We start from the raw sequence: 26,601 nt of genomic DNA on the forward strand, positions 1-26,601 counted from the left end.
GCATTCAGGAACGGTGCTGTATACAACTGATGCATACAACTGTATAACGCCAATTCAAAACAGCAGTCTCCTGCAATATTAGAAACCCCAAGAAACACACAAACCCCTGTGAGCAAGCTCTCTGTGACAGTGGGAAAGAGAAACTCCCTTTTAACAGGAAGAAACCTTTTGGTAGACAGAACCAGAACTTTATAGAGCTGCCTGCCAATTTTCCATCAGTTTCAAACCACCAGCTTTTTCATGAGCTCTCGAAAGAAGATAAAGATATCTGATCGAACATCATGTTTGGGAGATTTAAAATCCATATGTCAATACAGAGAATTTCAGTCACAGACTGCAAAAGGATAGTCAATGTATTTTCAGTCTGGGTTGGACAATAAATCTGCAGTTTGAGTGATGAAGAACAAGAAATTCTTTATTGTCAAAGCAAAGGTGAGTGCTAATTAACTAATGGTAGGCAGCTACCCAACAGTATTTAGAGGTTTCAGGGTCACTACAGTCAACACTGTGGGGCAGTATTTGACAGGTTAGTAATATGTTAGTTGGGTGTACACAATGTAACATGACATAAATCTAATCAGAGCTTTTTTCCAATGTCAGTTTAAATTACCCATGACTAACAACCTTAGTGTGGACAAGGAGGAATGTATGTGATTTTTACGTTGCACTTGTATGGAAGGGACTTTGCAAGCGTTGCTGTGTGATTTGTTTGTCACTGTGAACCGAGTCACAGACTCATTCAGCATGTTGTATAGCAAAAAATAGTGGTGGGAAGCAAAGGAAAGCCTGTGTTTTCTCATCAGGTGGGCACTCCTACAATGATGTGAAGTTACCTGAAACCCTGGTACTATATGATGTACAGTTAATCCATCTATTTCCTATAACGTCAATTATTGCTTGAACAAAACAAACAGCTTTTGAAATTGAAGAATTGGACTCCTTTTGATGACATCTTCTGAGCAGAGATTCCAAGCTGCTGTTGATTTCTAGGACCACATTAACTTCACACAGAAGTCAAAGTTTAAAATGAGCAGGAGTTTGTGATTTTTTTGTTTTTCTTTTACAGTAGTCCACAATCGAGCAGACACAAAGTGGGCAATATTTGGCAAACACAATTTGATTGTTGTGTTCATGTAAATGCCCTCCTGAGCCTCAGGTAATGTTCAGTACCAGATCCGGCATGTGTTATCCTTGCTGCCTGCAGGGAAGCACAAATACAAATGGATAGCTGCACAGAAGGACACAGCTGCACGCTTTTCATCTAAAAACTGCAATTAAGCATTTGTGACGGTTGTGATGAAGAGTACATTTGCCTCCTACAGCTACATTTTAACAGTGTACGATGGTCAGATGGGGTTTATGTGTGTTTTCTGTGTCAGTTCTATGTACCTGTAATGATTGTGTCACCCTCGTAGTTGAAGACGCAGGAAAAGATCTCGTCTGTGTGCCCCTCCAGGACTTGTAAGCAGACTCCAGAGTGAGCATCCCAGAGCCGAGCTGTCTTGTCTGAGCTGGCAGTCAGGACTCTGGTGCCCTGAGGGCTGAAACAGATCTACCAAGAGAGGCAGAGCCAGGACAGTTAGCCTTTTTTCGAGGGTTGTGGTACATTTGCAACAAAGTTGCTGAATAAGAGATTATGCCAGAGAAAGTAGAAATGACATGAGGGGTGGAAATGGGTGAGTCTAGACCAATTTTACCATATCAGTAGCATTATTCCATTGAGGTCATTCAACTTAAAATGCTTAAGGAGGATAAAGGCACCAGTGGAACTACTCTGAGATGATAGAGGAGCGTTATGAAAATCATGGCTGAAACTGATTGTATTATAGTCTGGGTTTATCATTCCCTGAGTGGTTTTATATCCTAACAGTGAGGTAAAGGAAGGGATGATTAAATGAAGTTGGCCCTAGATGGCCATGAAAGTAAAGTATGTTTTTTTATTAAAATTCTAAACTCAGTGCCAACGAGAGACCCCCAGACAGGAAATGGAAACTGTCTAGAGAAGAAGCTGGCAAGGATAGAAGATTGAGGTGTGGGTGGGGCGTGTGTGTGTGGGTGGAAGCTATGACAGGTGCCAAAATGGAAGGTTGATGTTTTAAAATGGACAGCGAAGAGAAAAAGATCAAAAAGAGTAAAGGAATCAGATAAAAAATAAACAAAGCTGATGAGTGTCTCAGTTGCATACTGCATATTAAAGTGGACATGAAACACTATGTGTAGAAAGGCTAAATTACATCATGGAGCACTAGTCCAATGTCACTGTCTGAGAAGCTGGATTTAAGAAATAAGTGTTTTTAAGGTCATATGTTGTGTCAGTACACAACAAGACGTCACAGGGTTGTTTTGTTGGTTGCTGCCTTACATTAGTTTATGTTAGCTAACTAGCGATAGAACCAATACCTCAAGGATAAAAATACTAAGTAGCTAGACTGATCACTTAGGTTTGAGGGCATTCATTCATGTGTACAGCTCTCTTAAGCTCCAGTCACAGCATTTTAATCAGTTTGAGTTCTCGACTTAAACCGGGCAATTGCAACACCCTGACTCTTTACCTTTTCAGCCATTCTGTTGTAGATTTGCTGGTCTGTTTAGAAGCACTGTCCCACTTCATTACATAACTTAGTCCAAGCCTCGTATTTGGCTCTAGAATATTTTGGTATACAGAAAACGTCACAGACACCTCAGTGACTCCAACTTGCCCCGGACCTGCAGCTGCAAACTAAGACTAAACCATCACCCCTCTACCGCTGTGCTTGACAGTTTGTATGAGGTGTTTGTGTCGATATACATTTTCTATTTCGCAGTTTTGGAAATATCCTCATAAACACTGCATTGTGGACAAACATCTCCACTGTGGTCTTGTCTGTTAAAAGGATATTGCTTTCTCCAGGCACCTTCACAAACAAGCCAAACTTGTTCAGTCTGTTTCTCTTTATGCCATTATGAACTTTAACATTTAGCATGCTAACTGATGCTGATGATCAATAAATACATTTGATTTGCAACAGTTAGCAGTTACTTGTCCTCTTAACCCCTATGGAAGCAACAAGGACAGGGGTGCCCAATCCCGGTCCTCGAGAGCTACCGTCCTGCAGCTTTTAGATGCATCCTTGTTCCCACACACCCGAATCAAATGAATGGCTTGTTATCAGGCCTTTGCCAAACACGATGGCATGCTGAAGAGGTAATCAAACCATTTGATTCAGCTGTGTTGGAGTAGGGATGCATCTAAAAGCTGCAGGATAGTAGCTCTCGAGGACTGGGATTGGGCAGCCCTGAACAAGGGTGTTCTTAGCCAACTCCAGGCCTCGAGGGCAGGTGTCCTGCAGGTTTTAGATCTCACCCTGAGTCTACACACCTGAATGAAATGATTAGTTCATTACCAGGCCTCTGGAGAACTTCAAGAGATGTTGAGGAGGTAATTTAGCCATTTAACTCAGCTGTGTTGGAACAAGGACACATCTAAAACCTCAAGGCCTGGGTTTGGACACCACTGTGTTAAATAAATAATGACACCATATAATACGTCATGTGTTCTTGTTAATCTGAGATTATTTTTACCAGACTGGAAGCAAGTGAACTTTCCTTTTTATATAACTGTATATATAAAATGGAGGAAGGATTAACAAGGCTAAAGCATTTGTTTAATCTGGCATTACTCAATATCGTCTCTCTTGCATGGTCACTAGGTTACATTGGCCTAACCAATCACATCTTGTTTGTAGCGTAAGAATGACTCAAAACTACGAGAACCATTTTTGTTGGTTAGATGTAGAGGCTAACTTTAAGGTAAAAGTTAATTTTAAAACGCATTTCAACAAGGACCTGCAAAAATGCTACTTCCTACACCATATGGATTTTTTCAATGAAAGTTTGGAGCATGCTGTAAATGGGCTCTACAAATTTAATCAAACACTGATTTTTTCCATTAGATTGTCATTTTGATTTGAATTAAGGGCAAGAATAAAGCAAATGGAACATCCAGAATAGGAAAGAGTCCTCTTAATGCTTAGTTTGAAAACACAGTTATGAGAAGCTATCTATACCAGCGGTCCCCAACCCCTCGGGTCCATGAGTCGTTTGGTACCAGGCCGCGAGAGTTGAGGCTTGAGTGTGAAAGTTATAGTTTTCAGGATTTTTATCGTTATTTTTTTTATCGTTTTTCTCATTAACTCGGTTTCCCTGGGTCTATTCCCGTGTTGTGGATAAATCTTCTTTTTTTTTTGCTACCGATACTGGTTTTATTTTTAAAGGCCGGTCCGTGAAAATATTGTTGGACATAAACCGGTCCATGGCGCAAAAAAGGTTGGGGAATGCTGATTTATACCATCTTCCACACAGAAGAAAATATCTTTAGACCTTTAGAACTAGTCATTTAATTAGCATTCCATCATTTATAATATATTATCATTCACAAACAAAAGGGTAGCAAAGTGAATTTACTACAGCAGTGACCGAGATGTAATAAAAATAAAATTAAAAGCTTACTGAGTGAGATACTGAAATAGAAGGAGAAAAACATGGGGAAGAAAATGGTTAAGAAGCATGGACAGGAGGATGGCTGGTGTCCTGTTAGGGAGAGATTAGTGTCATAATCCCCTGGAATCATCTTCCATCCAGCCTGTTTATTACTGGCTGTCTAATGTGTTTTAGTAAATGCACACAGAGAAGCCCTCTGAGCCAGAACCTGTGGAAAACCCACACTCGTGCAGAGCATCGCACTTGACAAATATTAAATGGGTGATATCGCTCCAAATAAAGAACAAGGTCAGTGCAGGGTCAGACAGCAGTGCCCCATGCCAGAGTACTCGCATGTATGTGCTTGCGTTACTACTAGTAGGCCATGTTAATCAGGTTTAAAACTGTGCTCACAGATTTCTGGCGATAACTCAAAACATCCTGAAGCTTCGAGTCCTGTCCCTCCATTTCAGCATCAAACTCTGTCACATGTTAGCTAGGTAATTTTAAAAAATGACCTATTTAAAGCACTGGCGAGGAAAACTGTGGTCTGAGTCAATATTACACAAAAATCACAAGTTTATTCACAGCTGCTAGCTGCATGACGCATGCCCAAAGTTGTGGCTGTGGCCCTGGTTATAGAATACTTAATAATTTGTTCTTATTTTTATTACTACATTTGCCATACGAATACTGAGATCATTTTCTGAATGGTTTCAAACATAAGACTCACAAAAGGGTAAAAGTTTGCTATGAAATCAGTAACTTAAAAAAAATAACAGTCTCACATCTGTGCTCTTTAACTATAATAGCTACAAAGAAGTAATCGCCCAATCACACGGCATCACAGCAGTGCATTTAGGCACCCATTAGGCACATAGACATGGTTGAAAAGACCTCAAATTGAGAATCAGAATTAGGAAGAAAGATGATTTTTAGTGTCGCTGAGCATGGAATGTTTGTTGGTGTCAGATGGGCCAGTGTAACTACTGTCTAGAGATGGCACGATACCACTTTTTTATGTCCGATACCGATACTGATATCATAAATTTGGATATCTGCCGATACCGATATGAATCCGATATAGTGTTTTTTAATCAACAAAACTGTTTTTTTAAATATCTTGCTGCATTTTGTATAAGTTCATACTCAAGTTTAAAACAACAACTACACTAAAGCTATTCTGTTATACCTGTATGCAAAAAAAAATATTTCATGGTTCAGCAATACTGATCAATCTAATAAACTTAAACCTACACCATCCTCCCTATTCTGGTATTTTAAAGAGTACTTAGCATAAATATTAAGCAACCTAACTAATAGGGTTCCAACTCCCAGCAACAACAAAAATAAATAAAAAATAGGGAACCACCCCTCACGCTCCACCTCATGATGCTTAATCGACGTAATCAACCTTAATTTGATGCAGTGTGAAAAAAAAAGCACAGAAATCAATTATTTTTCAAGAAATATTAAATAGATTCAACATCTTTCTTCAACAAAATTGCAGACTGCACAGATGGTACCTTCCCAAAGGAAAAAGTACTATAGCTTACTAGGGTATATATATTAGACTTAATAGTTACTATATACAGTAATTGACTTCTATTCATTTTACATCAAATTAAAACTTTGGGTGTAAGATTCGGATAATTATTTATTAAAAGCTAGACATTTTAAATGAGAATAAGAAAGAAAAGTATGTCTTTGTGCCCCCTTTTCCCTGTTAATGCCCTATCGGCCCCCCTGGCTAAACTTTGCTAGATCCGCCCCTGCACAGTTACCAGCCGTCAGCTACGTAGAAAAAGATCCTCGAGTAGAAAGTAATATTAAATAAATTCTAACAACAGCTTATAGAGCTTAAACGTGCTGCTGTTGTTCAGCCGCTGGTTTCCTCTTTCTGGCGCGAAGTGGGCCAAAAACAAACAAAAGAGACGGACTCGTGACAGAAAAGCCGATCAGCTGATCATTAAGCAGTTTCATGATTGAAGTAGCAGCAAGAAGAGGCAGTCGCTTGTTAAGCTTAATGCAGGAATGCTTTACAAACATTCAGAGATGGACTTACACACTTGCTTTACTTCTCTCGGGGATAACTTTGTCGGAGATGAAATGCCGGGTTGCTAGCGAAGCTCCAAATGCTATCCAGACCACCGACAGGTCCCGCATGCCACAGCCGCTCTATCACGTGATGCATACTGCTCCGACGTGCTAACGTTCTGAGGTGAGTTACGGCGTGTTGCAAGTTTTGTGAGGTGCTTTCGTGATATTTAATGGATCGGATTACATTTTTTATTTTTCTCCGATATCCGATCCAGTAATTTAGGTCAGTATCGGACCGATACCGATACGTAATATCGGATCAGTCCATCTCTACTACTGTCTACTGAAATTTACCTACAACCATAGGGTGGACTAAAAAGAGAAAATATCCAGTGATCGACAGTTCTCTGGGTGAAAATACTTGAGTCTCAATTTCTGCTGCAACGTTTAGATGGTACGGTCAGAATTTGGTGAAAACAACATGAAAGCAGCCTGACCCCTGAATCAAAGGTTCAGGCTGCTGGTGGTATAATGGTATGGGGTATGGCAAACTTTGGCATCCTTAGTAACGATTAAGCATTATTTAAAATGCCAAAACATGTCTAAACTCACCTTAACCCAGCTTTTTCAACAGCAAAAACCTGATATACGTAAGGTGTACCAAGGGGCAGGGTTACGCTTTACAAGTTAAAATAATAGTTAATACTCACAAAGTTGAGAAGAGTGATAAAATGCTGAAAAAGCTTGAGCAACACAGTTATGCTTTTTCATTTAATTACAGATAAATAGATGACAAAAAATAGCCATAACTTAAATTGTTCTTTTAGAACAGACAGTTTGGCTTCATCAACTTACCTTGGAGATATCGCCATCGTGGCCTTCTAAGGTTGCAAGACACTGATGTGTTGCTGTACTGAACACTCTTGCTGTCCCTGAGAGTTTCAGGAAGAGAGAGAGTTTTCAGCACACAGGCACAGCTTACAAAATTATAAAAATGTTGCTTTTGTTGTGGAAAATCCAAATTTATACAACCAATAAAGCTTAGGTATTTGTAGAAATCTTTAAATGCAGAATCTTAAATTCTGCACAAGTAGTATATTTAGGGTACGTTTGTAATACCGTGCTAGTACAGTTTTACTCGGAATGTAATCTTTTGACTGAAGTGTTGTCTCACCATCAGCTGAGGCAGTAGCAATGAGTTGACCACTTAAATCAAAACACACATCCAACACCTCTTCTTTGTGTCCAGTGAGGGTGGCAACACACTTCCCACTGACAGTCTCCCAAACCTGCGAACACATTTACACATGTCAAAAAACAGAATTATACATGCACACAGGAGCGAACTACATAACTGGAGCATGCATTCATCATGGAGCATGGAAACACCAAACTCATGAAGTATGCATTTGTGAATGTAGCATTAAACTCTGAAGTGGCTTTATTATGGCCATCTCCCTCAGAGGAATGCAGCGAGGTGGATAATTCTCACTTGTGAGCGTGACTCATCTTGGTGTAATTAAGGAATTAGGATTTAATTTTTCTCCACAGACCTTAGACACAGGAGTTTGCGAGAGAGTGGGAAATTGAAGACGGTAAATACAAACAGACATGTTTTCAGCCTCTGACAAGAGATTTTGGGAACAAAAAAAAGATATTTGGGCTTAATGATAGCTTACTTTGCAGGTTTTATCCATGGAACCAGTAACAATCAAGGAGCAATCCCAGTTAAACTGAGTATTGCTTATTTCTCCCATGTGACCAATGAGTGTGTGGACCCGTCTAGGGGAAAAAACAAGGAATTGAACAGCAATTAATCAGTCTCACAGCTTTGTAAGGCAGAATCGATAAGTGTTACATTCTCTGTGAAGTATAAATGATGACACATGCACAAATGGATGCATAATATTGATAACTTCTGACCTTCCTGAAGCAACATCCCATATAGTGACTGTGTGGTCGAAGGAACCGGTGACAAGTTGACTACCCACTGTGTTAAAGCACAGCGAGAGGACCTCTGCGGTGTGACCCTGAAAGGAGATGGCATTATCTCTCACTGTCTTATTTCGTTTCTCCCTCACAGCCACTCACATGGAGTGGATGGATGAAAAAGTGCATCATAAAATGCAAATATTTACCAACCACAACAGTGTGGCTTATACAGCTGATTATTTTCACCTTGTGTGTGTGTGTGTGTGTGTGTGTGTGTGTGTGTGTGTGTGTGTGTGTGTGTGTGTGTGTGCGTGTCCCTGCAGAAAAGTGGGGCTGTTGTCCTAGAAGGAACTACATCAAAGGCAGCTTTAAGAACTTTGGCAGGTGTTTATGTCTTACTGTCCTTGGATGGATTTGTCCCAACAGTGCAAAGTACAGCCTCCAAACTTTAGAAGTGTGTATTTAAGATCAGAATGAGTTTGAAGGTAAGTGTGGTCCAATTCATAAGTGGTGGCTCGCACCCACTTTGATCACCTGTCCCTCATTTATTTTACTTTTTAGGGCTCATTTGAGGTATTTTGTGCATAATGTTTAATGTTTTCAAAGGCGTGTGCAGTCTGGCAACTAAATGGTGTCATAGCTAGTGTGAGCCCCCCACATTATAGTCTCCTGAATTTGTTAACATAAATACACAGGTTAGCCTTACCGGTAGATTTATAAAACTGAAGTTAACTTAAAAAAAAAAGAACAGATTAAAGAATCTGCACTCAGTTGACTGCATTACTGATTCTTCATGGTGTGAGAAGCTAAGTGAATTGAGAGGGGCAGAGAGTTGCTCCTTGCTGACACAGATTCAGCAAGTCACACTATAAACCCACGTGCAGTCTGCACATTAAAGAGGTCTCACTACTCCCCTTAGAGAGGGCTATCAGTGCCTTCTTAAAGAGTTTGTCACATTCCTATCAAATGTTGGTCATCAAGAGCACTTGACAGCATTCATGTCACTTTCACAAGTGACTAAAAAGTTAATGAATCATCATTAATGAATGAATGTGGGTCACAACACCAGGATAAGAAGAGCAAGAAAAGCAATGGGACAGAGTTTGAGGAAAGGGTATCTCACAGTCAGTGTGGCCACTTCCTCCCCACTCTCCACATCCCACAGCTTGGCAGTGGTGTCCATACTGCTTGTGGCCACCAGCGTACTCTGGGGGTTGAATGCAAGACACACCTACAAAATTTTTTTACTTAGGTTGTATTGTATTCTGTAGCAAAGCTGAATAGTATATGGCATATGAACTGCTCTAAACTCTCAATTTGAAACAGTTGTTTCTATTCTTGGCTTGATATGGCAATTTACTGAATATGGTCATCTCACCCATATGCTTACAGCAGCCCAACCCAACCTCTTGTTTGTGAGTCAATCACAGCCAATCAGAAAAAAAAAGCTCATTTAGAGAGCAGATGGACTTAATGGGAGTAAAATATCTTGCCTCAGACAGAAGATGAAACAAGCTGCCCAAGGCTCAGTCTTAGATAAATGGAGATTACTTGTAAATCATGCAAAGCTACTATGAGTCCAAGAATAAAAATGTAGACAGTAAATAAAATTATAGGTCCTGTTAAAGTACTAAACACAATACCATAGCAGAACCTTGTAGTTTAAATGCTCACATAGCTTAAATACTGACTTGTGTTTCAAATATGAATCAGCAATCAACCAAAAACTAACACAAATGAAATTCATTTAAAACAAATCATTATACATACTATTTCTCCCATGTGTCCCCGATAAGTATGAAAACATTTGCCAGTCTCGGCACACCACAGTTTGCAGGTCTTATCAAAAGAGCCAGTCGCAATCTTGTCTCTAAGTTTAATAGAGAGAAAATAAAGCAATGAAACATTCATTTTTAAGATGAAACACTGATGTGAATCTTCAATTGAGCAATGCGACCCTCCCATGTTATAAAGGTTTTCCTAAAACAGCTCATTACCCATAAGGGTTGTTGAACGCAATTGCATACACCACGTTTCTGTGACCCTCTAGCACGTGCAGCTCTGTGCCTGAGGCTGTGTCCCAGACTCTACATGTCCTGTCGTAACTCCCAGTTATAAACCTGCAGTGTGAGAGAAAAGGGGGAATTGCACAAACTGTAATTTCTCCTAAACAACAAAGTGGCAGGTTACTCAGTGTTAAAAACTCACCTTGACCCAGATTTGTCAAAGGCAACATTTGTCAGTGGCAATATGTGTGCCTTGAGCTCCTGGAAAAAAAATTGAAACTGGTCTGAAAAATCCAATTTAGTTATTGACTACATTCATCTACATTCATCTTTAAAATTACCCATGTAACTTCTGTATGTATAATTCATTTGACTATAATGTAATGTGAAGGCTTCTTCCTCCTGGCCCACCACTGGTGGAATAACTTTCTGCTCTCATTAAGAACAGAAAGATCTCCCAATTTTTAGATGCAGGCAAAATAAATTCAGTAACCTCTGATCTCCAGCAATGCAACTGACCCTGACTTCCATTTAACTCCCCTAATACATGCGCATGAAGCACTAGCGACTTAGTAACCCGATCACTGCTGCTTTCTAGTGCCTCTCTAAAACAGTAGTTACTAATTTCACAAATCACATTCCACATATGTAAATAGCATCTGCTAATCGCCGAGCTAATGGATTGTGCCCGTTTATTCATGCTGCAAAAATGTTACTGTTCCAACAGTCTGTGTGGAATAAAAGCATTAATATCATAACTCAATAAGCAACACGTGTGCCATGTTTCACAGACAAAATAAACTTTAGTTCATAAAACCATTCTTTCATTAAAATCAAGGTTACAAGGAGCACCAAATAACTTTCAACAATGTGAGGGAAATAGATAAATGTCTTCACTAGCAGGAATTCCTTGTAAGCGTCATGTCTACGTGTTGATTTATTTACTGCTGTTTTGTGTCTGACCTTGGAGAAACAGAACCTGTGATGGTCCTGCTGGGTCTGTTTCTTCTGAAGTCGAATAACCAGCTGTTTGACCTGATCAGCCTGAGCCTTTGTGACCAGAGGCTCTGATTGTCTGATTTCTTCCACCAACTCATCTGGATTTGTTCTACAATTTTAAAACATAAAATGTGATAAGTCTTTTTGTAATTTTAGGTAGCTTGATGGCAAAAGAGAGAAAAAAAATGTAAAAAAAACAAAAAACAAAAACAAACCAAAAAAAACCAAGACATTAGGAACAGAAAAGGGAAAGAAAATGGAAACAGAAAGGGGGTTTAGGATAACAAATACAGCTTAACAAAGATTACATTTACTCTACAATTTCACCAAAGTATGTTTAATGTGTGTTAAAATATCACTCCCCGTGTTGTCAGATTTACACCCTTGTGACTGCCAGTAAGAGCTGAAATGAGTAATGTTGGTATTCCTAAAGTAAATGGGTCATTTAAAAGAAATCTCTAGTCTAATGTAATGCCACATTAAGGAATTGCAACTCCTCCACAGTCCAACTTCATAATAAATGCAACATGGTTACAAAGTGTTTTTAAATAGGGTTTTAGTCTGCAGAAAGTCGTTTTTTAGTGGTAATGTAACCGTAGGTTGTAACAGTTTGTTATTGACATTATCTTCAGTGCTGAGATCACACACACACACACACACACACACACACACACACACACACACGCAGAGAGAGAGAGAGAGAGATCCTAACAGGTACAACTCACGCACTCTGGAGTCAAATCCAAAAGATCTATTGATTTGGTCCTCAGAAATCCTCCTTTCTCGTATTCAAGGATTATACCTGACAGCATAAAAAAATGAAAAATAAAAGAATTAAAGAGAGGCTGACATTACAACACCTGGGTTCTAGTTAACTTAACCTGTTATGTCTTATAATGACAAACTATCTAACCCTTCTGCCGATTTGAGTTTGAAAAGCGTTAGCTAACTAGCTAATGTCAGACAAACTTTAGGCCATAACGATTTAATATGAAGGTTAGGCACAGTCATATGACCTCCATGAGAAGCAACATTTTAGATAGGACTACAAACATAACTTGTATTACCTGGCGGATAATATCTGAGGAGAAACCGCTTGAGTTTCATTATGACTTCTAATAAGGTCCTATCACATCACATAGAAACAAACCGTTGTTATGGCGACCGGACTCGCGTCCGTTGTATTAGGCATGCGTACCGCGCATGCCTAATACAAGCCTTAAAGGACCGGCGTTGCACCAAAAAGTGCTGGTCTGCCAAAAAGTGATTTCAAGTTTCTATGTGTGTTTTTTGTTTTTTTTAAATTATGTGTAATGTCTTTACATATATTGATAAATAGACTTTAGACTATATATAAAATAATTACCAGTTTTGCAAGTATCTTTATGACCCGGTCCTTTTTGGCCAGTTAAAATATCTATATTGTCATGCTGCTGCTGTCTTTGCCAGATCGCTCTTAAAAAATAAAATTTTAATGCCAGTGAGACTTTTTTTAACGGGATACATAGGCTAAAGGATATATAACAGTCACTTCTAAAATTCTACCTTGTGACAGGAATGTTGTGTGTAGCTCAAGATGAGTTGATATCATTCATGAAGATTACTTTTGACATATATTTCAAATATTATAGGCCAGCAAGTCATGTACAGCAGTTTAAACACGGGCAGTCACTTTTTGGCAGACGATCACTTTTTTTCAATGTCTAATATATTTGCTCTAATAGATTTTAGTAAACTAGATTTACGAAAGGGTTGTATATAAAATAAAAAAATAACCTGTTTTTCAAATAACAGTTTTTCAAGGCTCTGAGTTATTAGTCCTACTTTATAATAAATTAAGTCCTTTTTTAAGCATAAATGATGTGTACATAACTGTGATGCAAGGTTTTTATAGTTAATTAAAGCTAAAAAATTGTAGCTTTTACCTTGTCACAAGAATGCTCTTTCCTGCTCAAAATGACTTATCACTACTAAGACATATGTTTCCGGTATGTTTGCCAGATCAGGAGCTAACAAGTCATTTACGACACCAACAATCAGTTTTTGGTGAATGCTGTAAAACACCTTTTTGGGAGAATCCCTTGTTTTTTCATTTACTGAATTCATAAATAAATAAATACGCAAAATTTCCCAATTTTCCAAACTGATTGATGAGTAATGAGTTTCAAAGTTTATTATACACTGTAGTTTGTTCATGAACTGTGGTGCATACCAGAAAGCAGCTCTCTGCTCTCTGTAACTCATTGACAGTTATCACAAACACTTGATTGCAGTTGTTGCTGCTAAGGGTGGCCCAACCAGTTATTAGGCGTAGGGTGCAATCACTTTTTCACACAGGGGCCATGTAGGTTTTGATTTTTTTTCCCCCTTAATAATAAACACTTTTATTTCGAAACAGCATTTTGTGTTTAAATGTATTTCTGGTGGCATTCATATGTAAATTTGTGTGATGGTCTGAACCATTTCAGTGTAATAAACATAAAAAAAACGGAAATAAGGAAGGAGGCAAACACTTTTTCACCCCACTGTATGCGGATGCCTTCATTTTGCCTGCAATCTCTAGCCAATCTTTTCATATAACTCAATGCAGTGAGTGCAGTCATTTGTAGTAATAAATTGTTTGAAAACATCCAAATATTTCATGTTTTGTTTTATTAGCAGCTCTGTCTTTATACTCTGGGAGGGAATAGTCACTTGTATATTCCCAATATCAGTATGCCTATTAAGAGTGTGAGTCACTCCAATCCCACAATAAATGACTGTACTTATTTCCTCACCGTTCTTCTTGTCTGTTGCTCCCTGACAGGTCAAAGTCTGAATAAGGCATGTGTAGATGATTAAGTGTTTATATTCTAGCTACTTACAAGGTAACCTGACGAAAGCTCAAAGTGCTTTGGTATTAAACCAGATAGTGTTTTTTTAAATCAAGACTGAAGTGCAACTAAAAACAAAAGGAAACAGCAGGGAAATCTCGCTGAGATACTAACATGGGGTGCTGGGCCAAGTTGAAGTCATCTGGATGGGTTTACCCCACAGCCATCCTGTCACTCTATGGATTTTTTGCAAACTGTAGGGTTGCAGAACCTTTCCTGACACCATACCTTATTGGACCACGCAAGAACATTTCTGAAGAAGTGGTAAGGACTACGGACACACTTTCTGTCTTTTATTAAAAGGCAAGGCAAGTCAAGGCAAGTTTATTTATATACCACAATTCAACAACAAGGTGAATCAGTAGTTAAAATATAAGTTTTGAAATTTAAGCTTAAAAGTGTAGATTTGGTGTTTTATTCAAATGCAGCTGAGAATAGGTGAGTCTTGGATTTACCTGGATTTAAATAAACTGAGTGTTTCAGCTGATCTGAGGCTTTCTGGGAGTTTGTTCCAGATATATGGAGCATAAAAGCTGAATGCAGCTTCTCCGTGTCTGGTTCTGACTCTGAGAACTGATAAAAAACCGGATCCAGATGACCTGAGGGATCTGGAAGGTTCATACTGGGTCAGGAGGTCACTGATGTATTTTGGTCCTAAACCATTCAGAGCTTTATAGACCAGCATCAGAACTTTAAAGTCTATCCTCTGACGGACAGGCAGCCAGTGTAAAGACCTCAGAGCTGGACTGATGTGGTCCACTTTTTTGGTCTTAGTGAGGACTCGAGCAGCAGAGTTCTGAATGAGCTGTAGTTGTCTGACTGATTTTTTAGGTAGACCTGTAAAGATGCTGTTACAGTAATCAAGCCTACTAAAGATGAATGCGTGGACTAGTTTTTCCAGGTCCTGTTGAGACATCAGATCTTTTATCCTTGAAATATTCTTGAGGTGATAGTAAGCTGATTTTGTTATTGTCTTAATGTGTTTTTCTAAGTTTAGGTCTGCATCATCACTACACCCAAATTTCTCGCCTGGTTTGTGGTTTTTTGGTGTATAGATTGAAGTTCTCTGGTGACCTGTAATCGTTTTTCTTTGGCACCAAAGACTATTACCTCAGTTTTGTTTTTGTTTAGCTGGAGAAAATTGTGGCACAACCAGTCATTAATTTCCTCAATACATTTACCAAGAGCCTGTACAGGGCCTCGGTCTCCTGGTGACATTGTGATATATATTTGTGTGTCATCTGCATAGCTATGATAGTTTATTTTGTTGTTGTTTATAATCTGTGCCAGTGGGAGCATGTAAATGTTAAACAGAGGGGGTCCCAAGATGGAACCTTGGGGAACTCCTCATGTGATACTTGTCTGCTCAGATGTGAAGTTACCTATTGATACAAAGTATTCCCTGTTTTCTTAGTATGTTTTGAACCAGTTTAGTACAGTTCCTGAAAGACCTGCCCAGTTCTCCAGTCGTTTGAGTAATATGTTGTGGTCAACTGTATCAAATGCTGCACTGAGATCCAGTAAAACTAGGACTGACATTTTTCCACTGTCTGTATTCAGACATATGTCATTAAACACTTTGGTCAGAGCGGTTTCAGTGCTGTGGTTCTGTCTAAAACCTGACTGGAAGGCATCATTAGATTAGATTAGATTAGATTAGATTAGATGAAACTTTATTAATCTCTCGGGTGGGTTCCTCTGGGAAATTCAGTTATACAACAGTTCATAGCAGTTATTTTGTTTTAAGAAGTAATTGAGCTGTTGAGAAACTGCTTTTTCAATGATCTTACTTAAAAATGGGAGATTTGAGATCGGCCTGTAGTTGTTCATTTGTGTCTTGTCAAGATTGTCGTTTTTCAGTATAGGTTTAATTGCAGCAGTTTTTAGTGGTTCTGGAAACACGCCTGATATTAAAGAAAAGTTGACGATCTGTAACAGGTCTGACTCGAAGACTTTGAGACCTTTTTGAAAAAACTTGTTGGCAGGCCATCTAAACAGCAAGAGGAGGAGTTCAGTTGACATAAGATGTCCCCCGGGTCTTTGCTGTTAATCGGGTGAAACTGTTTCATGGTGTTTAAACAGTTTTTCAGTGGACACGGTACATATCCTGAATATGCTGTTGATGTACCAATTGCTTGTCTAATCTTTTGGATTTTTTTCTGTGAAGAATTTGGCAAAGTCATTGCAGGCCATGGTCGAATGAAGTTCAGCTGCCACTGACACAGGAGGGTTTGTTAGCCTGTCAACTGTAGAAAATAAGACCCGAGCATTATGGCTGTTTTTAGTGATGATGTCAGAGAAGTAGGACCTCCTTGCACTCCTCAGTTGTAAATTATAATTGTGAAGTTTTTCTTTATAGATGTCATAATGAACCTGGAGGTTTGTTTTTCTCCATCTGTGCTCATCTTTCCTACACTCTCTTTTTTCATTTTTCACTAGTGTGGAGTTTCTCCGTGGAGACTTTTTCCTTCCAGAGATAACCTTCACCTTAATGGGAGCAATAGTGTCCATTACATTTAACATTTTAGCATTGAAGCTATTGACGAGCTCATTGACTGAACCTCTGGACAGGCCAGGTGTTAAGGGGAAGACCTGGTTAAATATCTCACTACTGTGTTCTGTTATACACCGTTTTGTGATCACTGCTGTTGATATATTTGTGTGGGCTGAAATTTTACTTTCAAAGAAAACACAGTAATGATCAGACAGGCCCACATCAGACACAGTAACCTTTGAAATGCTCAGGCCTTTGGAGATCAGTAGGTCAAGAGTGTGTCCTCTATTATGTGTGGCCTCTGTTACATGCTGAGTCAGCCCAAAGTTGCCCAAAGTGTTACTCAGGTCTTTAGTCCCTTTGTCCTGAGGGTTGTCCACATGGATCAGATCACAGACAGCAGTTCACTGAGGTCATTAAAAAAGTCTGTGCAGTATTTGGGAGGCCTGTAAACATTAAGAAACACAACTTTGGATGGGGCCTTCAGCTGTAAAGATTCAAAAGACTGAAAACTTCCAGGAGACAGCTGCTTACATTGAAATGATTCATTAAATAAGACAGCAACCCCCCCTCCTCTCCTGCTCACCCTGGCCTCACTGATAAAACTGTAGTTAGGAGGGGTCGTCTCGATGAGAACAGCTCCACTGTTACTTTGGTCCAACCAAGTTTCTGTTAAAAACATAAAATCAAGGCTGTGCTCAGTGATTAAATCATTAATTAAAAATGTTTTCCCAGCTAAAGATCTAACGTTTATTAAAGCCAGCTTAAGTGTTTTAGAGGTATTATTTGCCCCCTTGTGTTTGGGAGCAGTCTGTGGCACACAAGGTATGTTTACTATATTTAAAGATCTTTTAGAGTGCAGCTCTCTGTGTTTTGACCAGGCCACATGTCTCCTGTCACCTAAAAGTACAGAAATTTTAAAACCTTCTAGTAAACAGGGACCCAGCTTCTCCTGGGAAAAGTCACCACTAGGGCTGGGCGATATATCGAGTTTTTTAAAAATATCAATATATTTTCATACGAGATATAAGATGTGACAATATCGTTTATATCGATATAGTCTATGTTACGTTATAATTATACTTGTGGAGCCGCAGGTTTGCCTCTCTTTCGTCCACTTATGTCTCTACGCAACGTTACTCGGCCTCGCCTCTCCTTCACTGAACACAACTCCCCCTCCCCCATAGCTTCACCTGCAGGCAATGACAAGATGAAAGAGGAAAATCTCCGCTAGCGAGTTACCTCGGATCGCCCCGTGCGTGGGGCTGGACGGTGTCAACGTGTTAGCGAGCTAACCGCGCTAACGAGCTAACCGCGCTAACGACATGCAGCCAGGAGGGGCTGCACGGCCTAAAATCCTTTCATTTTCTCAAAAATCGACAGTGCACCTTATGTATGAATTCTGGTTGTGCTTACTGACCGCGAACCGATTTTATGTGGTACACAGCGCTCAGCAATCTGTCAAAAAATGTTTTAATATGACTTTGCTAAGCTACGGAGCTGCACCGCTTGATGGAGCCGCCTCGCGGAGTGATAGTACTGTGCTTCAACGTAATATTACCGTACTGTGTGTGTATGAGGACCACAAATGGCACCTGTTCAGAGACGTGGTGCAGCTGTGAAATCTGTCTCTTTGTTATTACGCTCAGCGTCTATTAGTTTACATTTTGACTGCACAATTGTGAGCTTTTCGTTATGCACAAAAACAACATTGTTTTCTTTTATTTATGGACCATGATTATTTAATAAATGCTGATAATTTATTTTTGAGTAATTTCTTCATGTACATCTACGCTGTATGTAAAGAAAATGCCCATTTGACATCTGGGACACAGTGTGACTAAGAACTCTCTTTTTGTTCTTAACTTATGGCTTAAAAAATAAACCCGAGATATATATCTTATATCGCCATCCAGCTAAAAAATATCGAGATATGAATTTTGGGTAATATCGCCCAGCCCTAGTCACCACTGCCATAATCCTCGCAGCCCGGACCCTCCACACATCACACATCAGACTGCGGAGACAGAGCATGAAGGTGGTAAGGAGGAGCTAAGGGGGACGAGGCTGGGCAATGTAACTTCGATTACTCTGTTGAGGGCGGGGCTCGATGGCGAACCTTTGGCTGCTCTGGTGGGGGGTTATGGGGGACAAAAAGGGATTTGGCTGGGGGGTAGATCTGAGCCCAGCATTGACCTGCTCTATCATCTCCTCAGTGAATTTCAGGTGTGGCGAGGAGGGAGAAAGGGAGGGGGAGGAGGGTGATGGCCTGTCAGGGGTTTGGGGGACTGGGGAAGGTCGTGGTCCTTGGTCCTGGTCGTTGGTGTTGTTGAGAGAGTTGGAGGCAAATAGGGACCCCTCTTCTCGCCTCTGATGTCTCTCCTTTCTGCAGCTCATCCCAGGTGGGGGCAGATGAGGCTCCTCCTCAAGGTTTCTGCTGGGCTTTGTCTGTTCTTGCAGTACTGTTTGTTCCTCTTTATGAGATAGCTCCTCGTTTATCTCAGCCTTGGTGCTTGGTGCCAAGCACAGATGGATGATGTATGGAATAAAACAAGTTGGCGGTGAACAGTTTCACCCCTGACTTGTTAAAATTAAATCCATTTGCTTTAAACAGATGCCTGCGTTCCCAAAAAATATTAAAATTATCAATAAAATGCACTGAGTGGTCAGTACATGCTGATATAAGCCATTTATTCAGTGCAAACAACCTGCTGAATCTCTCATCTCCTCCTCTGACAGGCGGTACAGGTCCACTGATGAATACAGCTGCATTCAGAGAGTTTACAGTATTTAATAATCCAGTAAAGTCCCGTTTCAGAACCTCCGTCTGTTGTTTGGACACATCGTTTGACCCTGTATGCAGAACAATGTTTGTCACAGTTGGATATTCATCTGCAATTTGAAGAATTCTCTCAATCAGGTTGTTTGACCATATCCTTAGGAAACAGAGGACTTTAGTGTTCTTACCGCACATCCTTTGTACATCCTTTACAGCAGAGTCAGCCACAATCAGAGTTTCAGGCCTAGCCTTTAGCTTTCCCTGTGGCCTTTTACTTTTCAACATTTTCAGACCTTACTTCACTGCTTTTAGATGGATGGTTGTCCGATATAGATCCAAGGTCCTTTGATAGTGGAGCAAATCTGTTCTGCAGTTTCACATTCAGCACTTATATGAAAGCAAAACAAAACAAATAAACATGCATCAGTTTTCATAAGCAGTGCAATATGCATGTCATGAAAAAGAAGTACAAATGGGATCATCAGTACTGTTTTGTGGTGCTTGTGGTTTCCAGCTGACCAACTACCTGTTTCCTATCTGGACGTATTCCTACCTGGCCTTTCTTTTCCCCGTCTTCCTCCTGACTGACTTCCTGAGGTACAAACCCCTTATTATAGTACAGGGGTTCTTTCTCATCACCAACTATATTCTACTGTGCTTTGTCCCAGGTCTTCCTGCTATGACTTTCCTTCAGGTCAGTTAAAACTTCTTGTTGTTGTTTCAAGAATGATTAATATATAACACTGAAAGGTGCTGTGAAAAAAAATACTTTGCCACTTCCTGATTTCTTACTATTTTGCATACTTGACACACTTACATCCTTCGGATCATCAAACAATTTTTACTGTTAAATGTAGCTAGTCACAATCTTTTTCACACAGGGCCGGGCAGGTTTGGATCGCTTTCTTACCCTTGAAGAAATCTTTTAAAAGCTTTTGTATTTATTCCGGTTATCACAACTTAAATCATACCGTTGTTAATGCATTTAATAGAGTTTATCATGATCTACTGCCTCTTTACAACTGCTCTATTCCATCAACAGGTCAACTATGCTGTAGTGACTTCCACGGAGGTTGCCTACTTTTCCTATATTTACAGTGTAATTCCAGTAGAGAATTACCAAAGAGCTACTGGTTACCTGCGCAGTGCAATGTTGGCTGGATATACATTTGGCGCCACCCTTGGCCAAATGCTTGTCTCCCTTGCTGGTATGGGCTCGTAGTATTTGATCACAATAATATGAAAAATAACATTTGATGCATGACAAGAAAGAAAATTATGAACTGAACTTTAAACAAGCACTAATGAATGATCAATTGTAACCAACAGGCCTGGACTACTTCTATATCAATACTATTACCCTGGGAATTGTGAGCGTGGCATTTCTCGTCTCATTCTGGTTGCCCATGCCCCAGACAAGCATGTTCTTCAAAGGGAAGAAGGCTGCAGCAGTAGACTGCCAGCAAGAGGGGCCACAGGGAGAGAAGGAGTCAGTGACGGATAAGGATGGAGAAGGCTCGGGGAAAGGGAAGATGGAATATAATGGCAGTGCTGGCTACTGCAGCAGAGAAAACGTGGCCGCTGCAGTTCATCTGCTTTGGCAAAGCTTCAGGGAGTCCTACTCTTCCAGGCATTTCTTTTCTTTCAATATTTTTTTTAAATCACTAAGATGCTTTGAGTGCCCACTTGCATTTAATTAACACCTGGGATTACTACTAATTGGTCCAAATTTTTATAATGTATTCATAGGGTACTTCTTTTAAACAGTAGAAGTAGCTGTACAGTCATCATCATAATCTCTTGTCATAATTATCACCATTCAGACATTTAATCTACTGGTCCCTGTGGTGGGCTCTGGCCACAGCTGGTTACGTGCAGGTCTTCAACTACATCCAGCTTATGTGGGACCATATAGAGCCATCTGCCACATCATCCATCTACAACGGAGGAGTGGAGGCTGCGTGCTCTCTTGTAGGTAAGATTGGTGTTAGAGCGGGTTATTTTAGATTAAAAATAATAATTACAAGATGTTCCAGTCAAACGACTGTAACAGCGTGAATGTGTCTACATCAGTCAGGGTGAGATACATATTGTTTGTTTTGGTCTGACCTCATTTATTATATATAATATATATGCTCTTAATAAATGACATATGAGATAAATTGAGATAACTTTACTTTTCAACTTACTTTTATATCAGAGTAGAGGAAAAATGATGTAAGAGGGGGTCCACTCATTTGTACTGCAGTGAGCTGGAAGCAGGACTCTAATCAGAGTTCTCTGTCTCTGCTTCAATTAGAAAAGGCGAGAAGACTGCAGCACAACCACATCATGTAGCAAAATAACATTTAACAATGTCATTACAGGCTGCCATTTCTGAATGCACATAGATCTATAAAAACCTGCAATTAAAGGGAATCAGCTGTGCCATATCTGTGGTAACTGATTACACAGACAATGTGTATTGATTTTGAACGGGAATAGCAGCACCCTGGTCCTTTTGGTTTAAGCTCGGCCCGCCTCAGTGCGAGAAGAAGAAGAGTAATTGCTTCTATTAAGGAGATAGAGTTAAAAGGTAATGGATTCTTTGATTATTACTGATAGTTGTTTCCAGGAGTTGGGTGAAACTGGTTCATCATAATAAGCAAGCGTTGTGGAGGCCAGGAAATGCATGAGTGTGCATGAGGCCACCGCGGCCTTTATTCTCCCGTTAAAGGGAGGTTAGAAGTAATGGACGAATCAGGGAATGACAATGGGAAGGATGCAAATGTGCAGTGGAGGCGCCGTCCGCTGGGATGTCAGACTAATTGCTTTATTTTTCTTCTTCATGGGCCAGGTGCTGCAGCAGCCTTCTCTGTGGGCTACATCAAGGTGACCTGGGTTGTGTGGGGAGAGCTGGCTTTGGGGATGTTCTCAGCTGTAGGGTCAGGTGCTGTGTTTCTGATGGCATTCACGAGCAGCATCTGGGTATGCTACGTCGGTTATGCCATATTTAAATCCTGTTACATGCTCCTCATCACCATCACAACGTAAGTGCATGATAGAATTTCTCCACGCTGCTCCTCTAAATGTGTTTTAAAAGTGACAAGAACAACTTAAAGAATTCATTCAAACGGACTGTTTTGTCAGTTCAATACAGAGGAAAGGATGACAATATTAGTTTAGAGTCAGCTTACTGGTTGCAGTGCCATACAAATCTATTGCAGTCTTAGAGTATGTGCTGAATCTCTCATAATTATAAGGACTTTGTCACCGCAGGTTTCAGATCGCCTCTAACCTCTCCATGGAGTGCTATGCTCTGACTTTTGGGATCAACACTTTTGTAGCCCTCTCACTGCAGACCATCATTACAGTCACAGTTGTTGATGAAGCTGCACTGGGGCTGGACATCGTGACGCAGGTACGTGTACAGGCTGTAATTATACTACTCCATATTTGAATGGCAGCACACGGGGATTTAACAACAACTCAAAGTCAAGAACCCGATGGCCCCTTCAGCGTTCTGCTGCTTAACTGAAGCACTGAAATGTGAGGACAGAGTGACACCTGGTGGTTATCATTAGCTGTTGCACGCAGGTCTATTTGATGCAGGTGGTTCACTGCCATAGCATAGATAAAATAATTCTAATAATGCTTAGGATTATGTGTCGTCTCTCTGCTCTGCAGTTTATCATCTACGGCAGCTACTATGCTGTCATATCGCTGCTCTTTTTGATCCGAGGAACCTACACCGCCTGTGTGAACAAACCCTGTCTCCGGCACACGGAAGCCAAGGAACCTGAGTGTGTGGAGGAGGTGATTGCTGCAGAGCGTCTCTGACCTGTGTCAGTGCCCGACAGGTTTTTGGAAGATTGGAACTAATTTACCTTAAACAGCTGCAAATTAACTAACGAGAGCTTGTAAATATGCTTTTCTTAAACACTACAAACTGTAACATTAAACGTTTATACACTGAAAAGCAAACATTTATGTGTTGTGTATTTTTGCTATCTGCAACCCAGACAGGAAGACAAACAACACAATAAAACAGTTACTTCTGATTGGTATTAAAGTCCAGAGTTTTGGGCGCTTACCTGTTTAATTTATCAAAGTTTTATCTCAGCTTGTGCTCGAGTGTCACCAAGATTGTGTTGCTCTTTGACCAGGTTGCTGATTAACAAAATGCCTAGAGAGTTGTGAGGTATTTTTCCCCCATCACACACTTACACATGAAACAGGAAAGCCAACATGGAGGCAGTGAAGAAGTGGAGATCAGACTGGAAGTATCCCACTATTCTGCTTTGCATTTATGGATTCTTCAGCACAGTTAGACCACTGGAGCCTTTTCTCATCCCATATTTGACAGGACCGGATAAGAATCTGACAACTGAGCAGGTATATATGACATATGCTAGAAAGGCTATAGTGTAATTCAATCAAAACAGACTTAGAAAAGAAATGATTTTCAGTTTTTCGGTCCTTATGGTGAAAAAGTTGGTAACTTGCTCTTTTGTACATGCTGCAATTACAAATAATCACACACACATGCACACACAAGCTGGTGATTCATAGCAGAGAGATAACCGGCATCTTTAAAAAGATAAAAATAAAAAATCTAAGTGATAGAAATCCAATCAAGATTCTGAAACCTTTAATCATTTGCTATAAAGTCATGCATTTCCTGCCTTTGATGAGTTTTTCCCTGACAGGTCAACAATCAAATTTTCCCAGTGTGGACATACTCCTATCTGTCCGTACTAGTGCCGGTGTTCCTTCTCACTGACTGGCTGCGTTACATGCCTGTAGTGGTGTTTCAATGTGTTATGATCTTCATCACCCAAGCACTGCTGCTGTGGACAGCAAGTGTGCCAGCCATGCAGGCTATGCAGTTCTTTTGCGGAGTTGCGACAGCCAGCGACGTGGCCTACTTCTCCTACATTTACAGGTCATGTAGTACATCTCACAGATTTGGATTTTTAGCATTGCTCATGGGAGACTTGACATTTTGAATATGCTCTTTATTACAGTGTAATAGATTTGAAGAGATACCGGAAGGCCACCTCTTACAGCCGCAGTGTCCAGCTCCTGGGGTATACAGTGGGCTCCGTGTTGGGTCAGCTGCTTGTCAGCTTCGACCTCATGTCATACAACAACATCCTGGTGTTCACTCTGGTTCTCACTGCCATCGCTCTCCTCACTTCCTTCTTCTTGCCAGTGCCACAGAAGAGCATGTTCTTTCATCAAAGACGTGGGAGACAGACTGCAGCAGAACAGTCAAACGCAATAAATGCATCACTGGAAGATGGAGGAGGTGAAATGGTGGAGAGTGGAGAAGGAGAGCCTGATGCTGAGAAGCTTGAATCTATCATTACGCAGAGTTGCGGCCAAGTCCTCCTCCAGCTGTGGAGGGATTTCCGCCACTGCTATTCCTCTAGACAGCTGCTCTACTGGTCTGTGTGGTGGGCAATGGCTACCTGTGGGTATAACCAGACTGTCAACTATGTGCAGGTCAGTTATGAACAGTGTTGGGTAAGTTACTTTAAATTAGTAACTTAGTTACATCACTAGTTACTTCTATCAAAAGTAACCCAGTTACTTCAAGTTACTCGTTACTTTCAGAGTAACTAGTTACTAGGGAAAGTAACTTTGGTTTTACTCAGAATTCTCTTGTTAATGTGTTGCTTCCGTAACTGGATACCCAGCAAGATTGGCAGTCTTCTAGCTTGCTTACTTGCCACAAGTGCACTGTGCCACCTACCAATAGAAAGGAAAAGATAATGTGCACATTTCCACGAGAGAAATCCCACGCCTGATTCTATTTAGCCTGCTTTTTACATCCAACACAAAAACTGCAGTCGTGGTGCTTTCGATTGTACTCAGAACTCGGAAATTCTGCCTTCTGAATAGGAAGATGTAGGTAACACCAGACTGCAGCTGAGCTGCATACAGGGCTGGACTGGGACAAAAAAATCATCCCGGGCATTTTGACTAGAGACCGGCCCACCATTATAGGAAAAATCATAAAGCCTTTGAATGAAAATAAACACTGTTGTGACAGTGATGTACACTGTTCTGATGGTATATATGTATCAATCTATCAATCGTTTGTTGCAAGACTCAGATAAATTTTTTTTTAAAGTGAGACATTTTAAATGAGAATAAGAAAGTATTTCCTTGTGCCCCCCTTTCCCTTTTAATGCCCTACATGGACCCCTGGCAACACTTTGCTAGACCCGCCCCTGCACAGTTACCAGCTATCAGCTACTTAGAAAAGGATCCTGGTGTTATTTGTCTCTCAGAAACAGTTCATAACTTCCCTTCAACTCATTCATGTGACCTAAAAGGTAAACCTGTTTCTCCATCACCTGTTCAGCTCTGATGATCCAGTAAGGACATCTCCTGGTTTGATCTTCATGTTTCCCTCTCACCAGATAACCAAACCGATATCATGACCAGCAGCTTTACAGCTGTGGCTCCAGCAAACATCAGCTGATACTAGAAATTAATATTAAATAAATTCTAACAACAGCTGATCAAGCTTAAAAGTGCTGCTGTTGTTTACCGCGACATCCGCTGGTTTCCTCTTTCTGGCACAAAGTGGGCGATAAATAAACAAGAGAGAAAAGCCGATCAGCTGATCATTGATCAGTTTCATGATTGAAGTAGAAACAGGAGAGAGAGGGGGAGAGAATGAGAGGAGAAGAGGCAGCTGTGCAGCGTAAACACAGAATAACTCCAGCTTTGTGTCTTTTTCATTGTAGCTGAAGTCCGGGACAAACTGTGTTCCTTTTCACCTCAATAAGAAACGCGTAATATTTTCTCTGAATACGAAACGATTCCGTTTTTTACGGGACGGTTGACAACTCTAATAATTAACCTTATGAACAAAATAAAGTTCAACATCAGTAACATAGCACCACCCAGCTGTATAGAAACTCCATCATGCTAGCTAGTACAGTACGAAAAAGTCAGCATAACGAAAATAAACTCCACCTAAACTTGGTTCATATCTGACCCAGATGGACTGCAGGTTATAACTTC

At 40.3% G+C, this 26,601-nt stretch overlaps 3 protein-coding genes across 4 annotated transcripts in view; 2 read left to right on the forward strand and 1 right to left on the reverse strand.

The window, feature by feature from the left end:
* Window positions 1-394: 394 nt before the first annotated feature.
* On the reverse strand, window positions 395-12,614 carry daw1 (dynein assembly factor with WDR repeat domains 1). 2 transcript variants are annotated; one of them, XM_085429543.1, is made up of 13 exons: window positions 12,503-12,614; window positions 12,165-12,237; window positions 11,400-11,544; window positions 10,639-10,697; window positions 10,428-10,550; window positions 10,201-10,300; window positions 9,554-9,637; window positions 8,422-8,528; window positions 8,178-8,280; window positions 7,673-7,787; window positions 7,354-7,430; window positions 1,390-1,552; window positions 395-1,198 (listed from the first exon to the last, which is right to left on the reverse strand). In XM_085429543.1, exons 1-13 carry the CDS (start codon window positions 12,540-12,542, stop codon window positions 1,164-1,166), a joined length of 1,224 nt encoding a protein of 407 aa, XP_085285669.1. In that variant the 5' UTR covers window positions 12,543-12,614; the 3' UTR covers window positions 395-1,163. The 2 variants fall into 2 exon arrangements, with proteins under 2 accessions (XP_085285669.1, XP_085285668.1); XM_085429542.1 differs by having other exon boundaries at window positions 9,554-9,661.
* Window positions 12,615-14,314: 1,700 nt separating this feature from the next.
* Window positions 14,315-23,519, forward strand: slc19a3b (solute carrier family 19 member 3b). The gene is made up of 8 exons (XM_085429545.1): window positions 14,315-14,572; window positions 20,096-20,275; window positions 20,624-20,789; window positions 20,911-21,211; window positions 21,405-21,556; window positions 22,418-22,610; window positions 22,840-22,981; window positions 23,248-23,519. Exons 1-8 carry the CDS (start codon window positions 14,423-14,425, stop codon window positions 23,398-23,400), a joined length of 1,437 nt encoding a protein of 478 aa, XP_085285671.1. The 5' UTR covers window positions 14,315-14,422; the 3' UTR covers window positions 23,401-23,519.
* A 187-nt stretch (window positions 23,520-23,706) lies between these two features.
* LOC146693713 (thiamine transporter 2-like) overlaps window positions 23,707-26,601 on the forward strand; it is a 46,769-nt gene continuing 43,874 nt past the window's right edge. Inside the window, exons 1-3 of the mRNA XM_085429544.1 lie at window positions 23,707-23,955; window positions 24,270-24,505; window positions 24,588-25,068. Coding sequence (XP_085285670.1) covers window positions 23,809-23,955; window positions 24,270-24,505; window positions 24,588-25,068 — 864 coding nt within the window. The 5' untranslated portion in view covers window positions 23,707-23,808. The remainder of the gene's footprint in view (window positions 23,956-24,269; window positions 24,506-24,587; window positions 25,069-26,601) is intronic.

This window comes from Copadichromis virginalis, linkage group LG14, assembly GCF_057382275.1.
Source record: "Copadichromis virginalis isolate Kocher_CV1m ecotype Utaka linkage group LG14, C_Virginalis_male_GT1.1, whole genome shotgun sequence".
Taxonomy (NCBI): Eukaryota; Metazoa; Chordata; class Actinopteri; order Cichliformes; family Cichlidae; genus Copadichromis; species Copadichromis virginalis.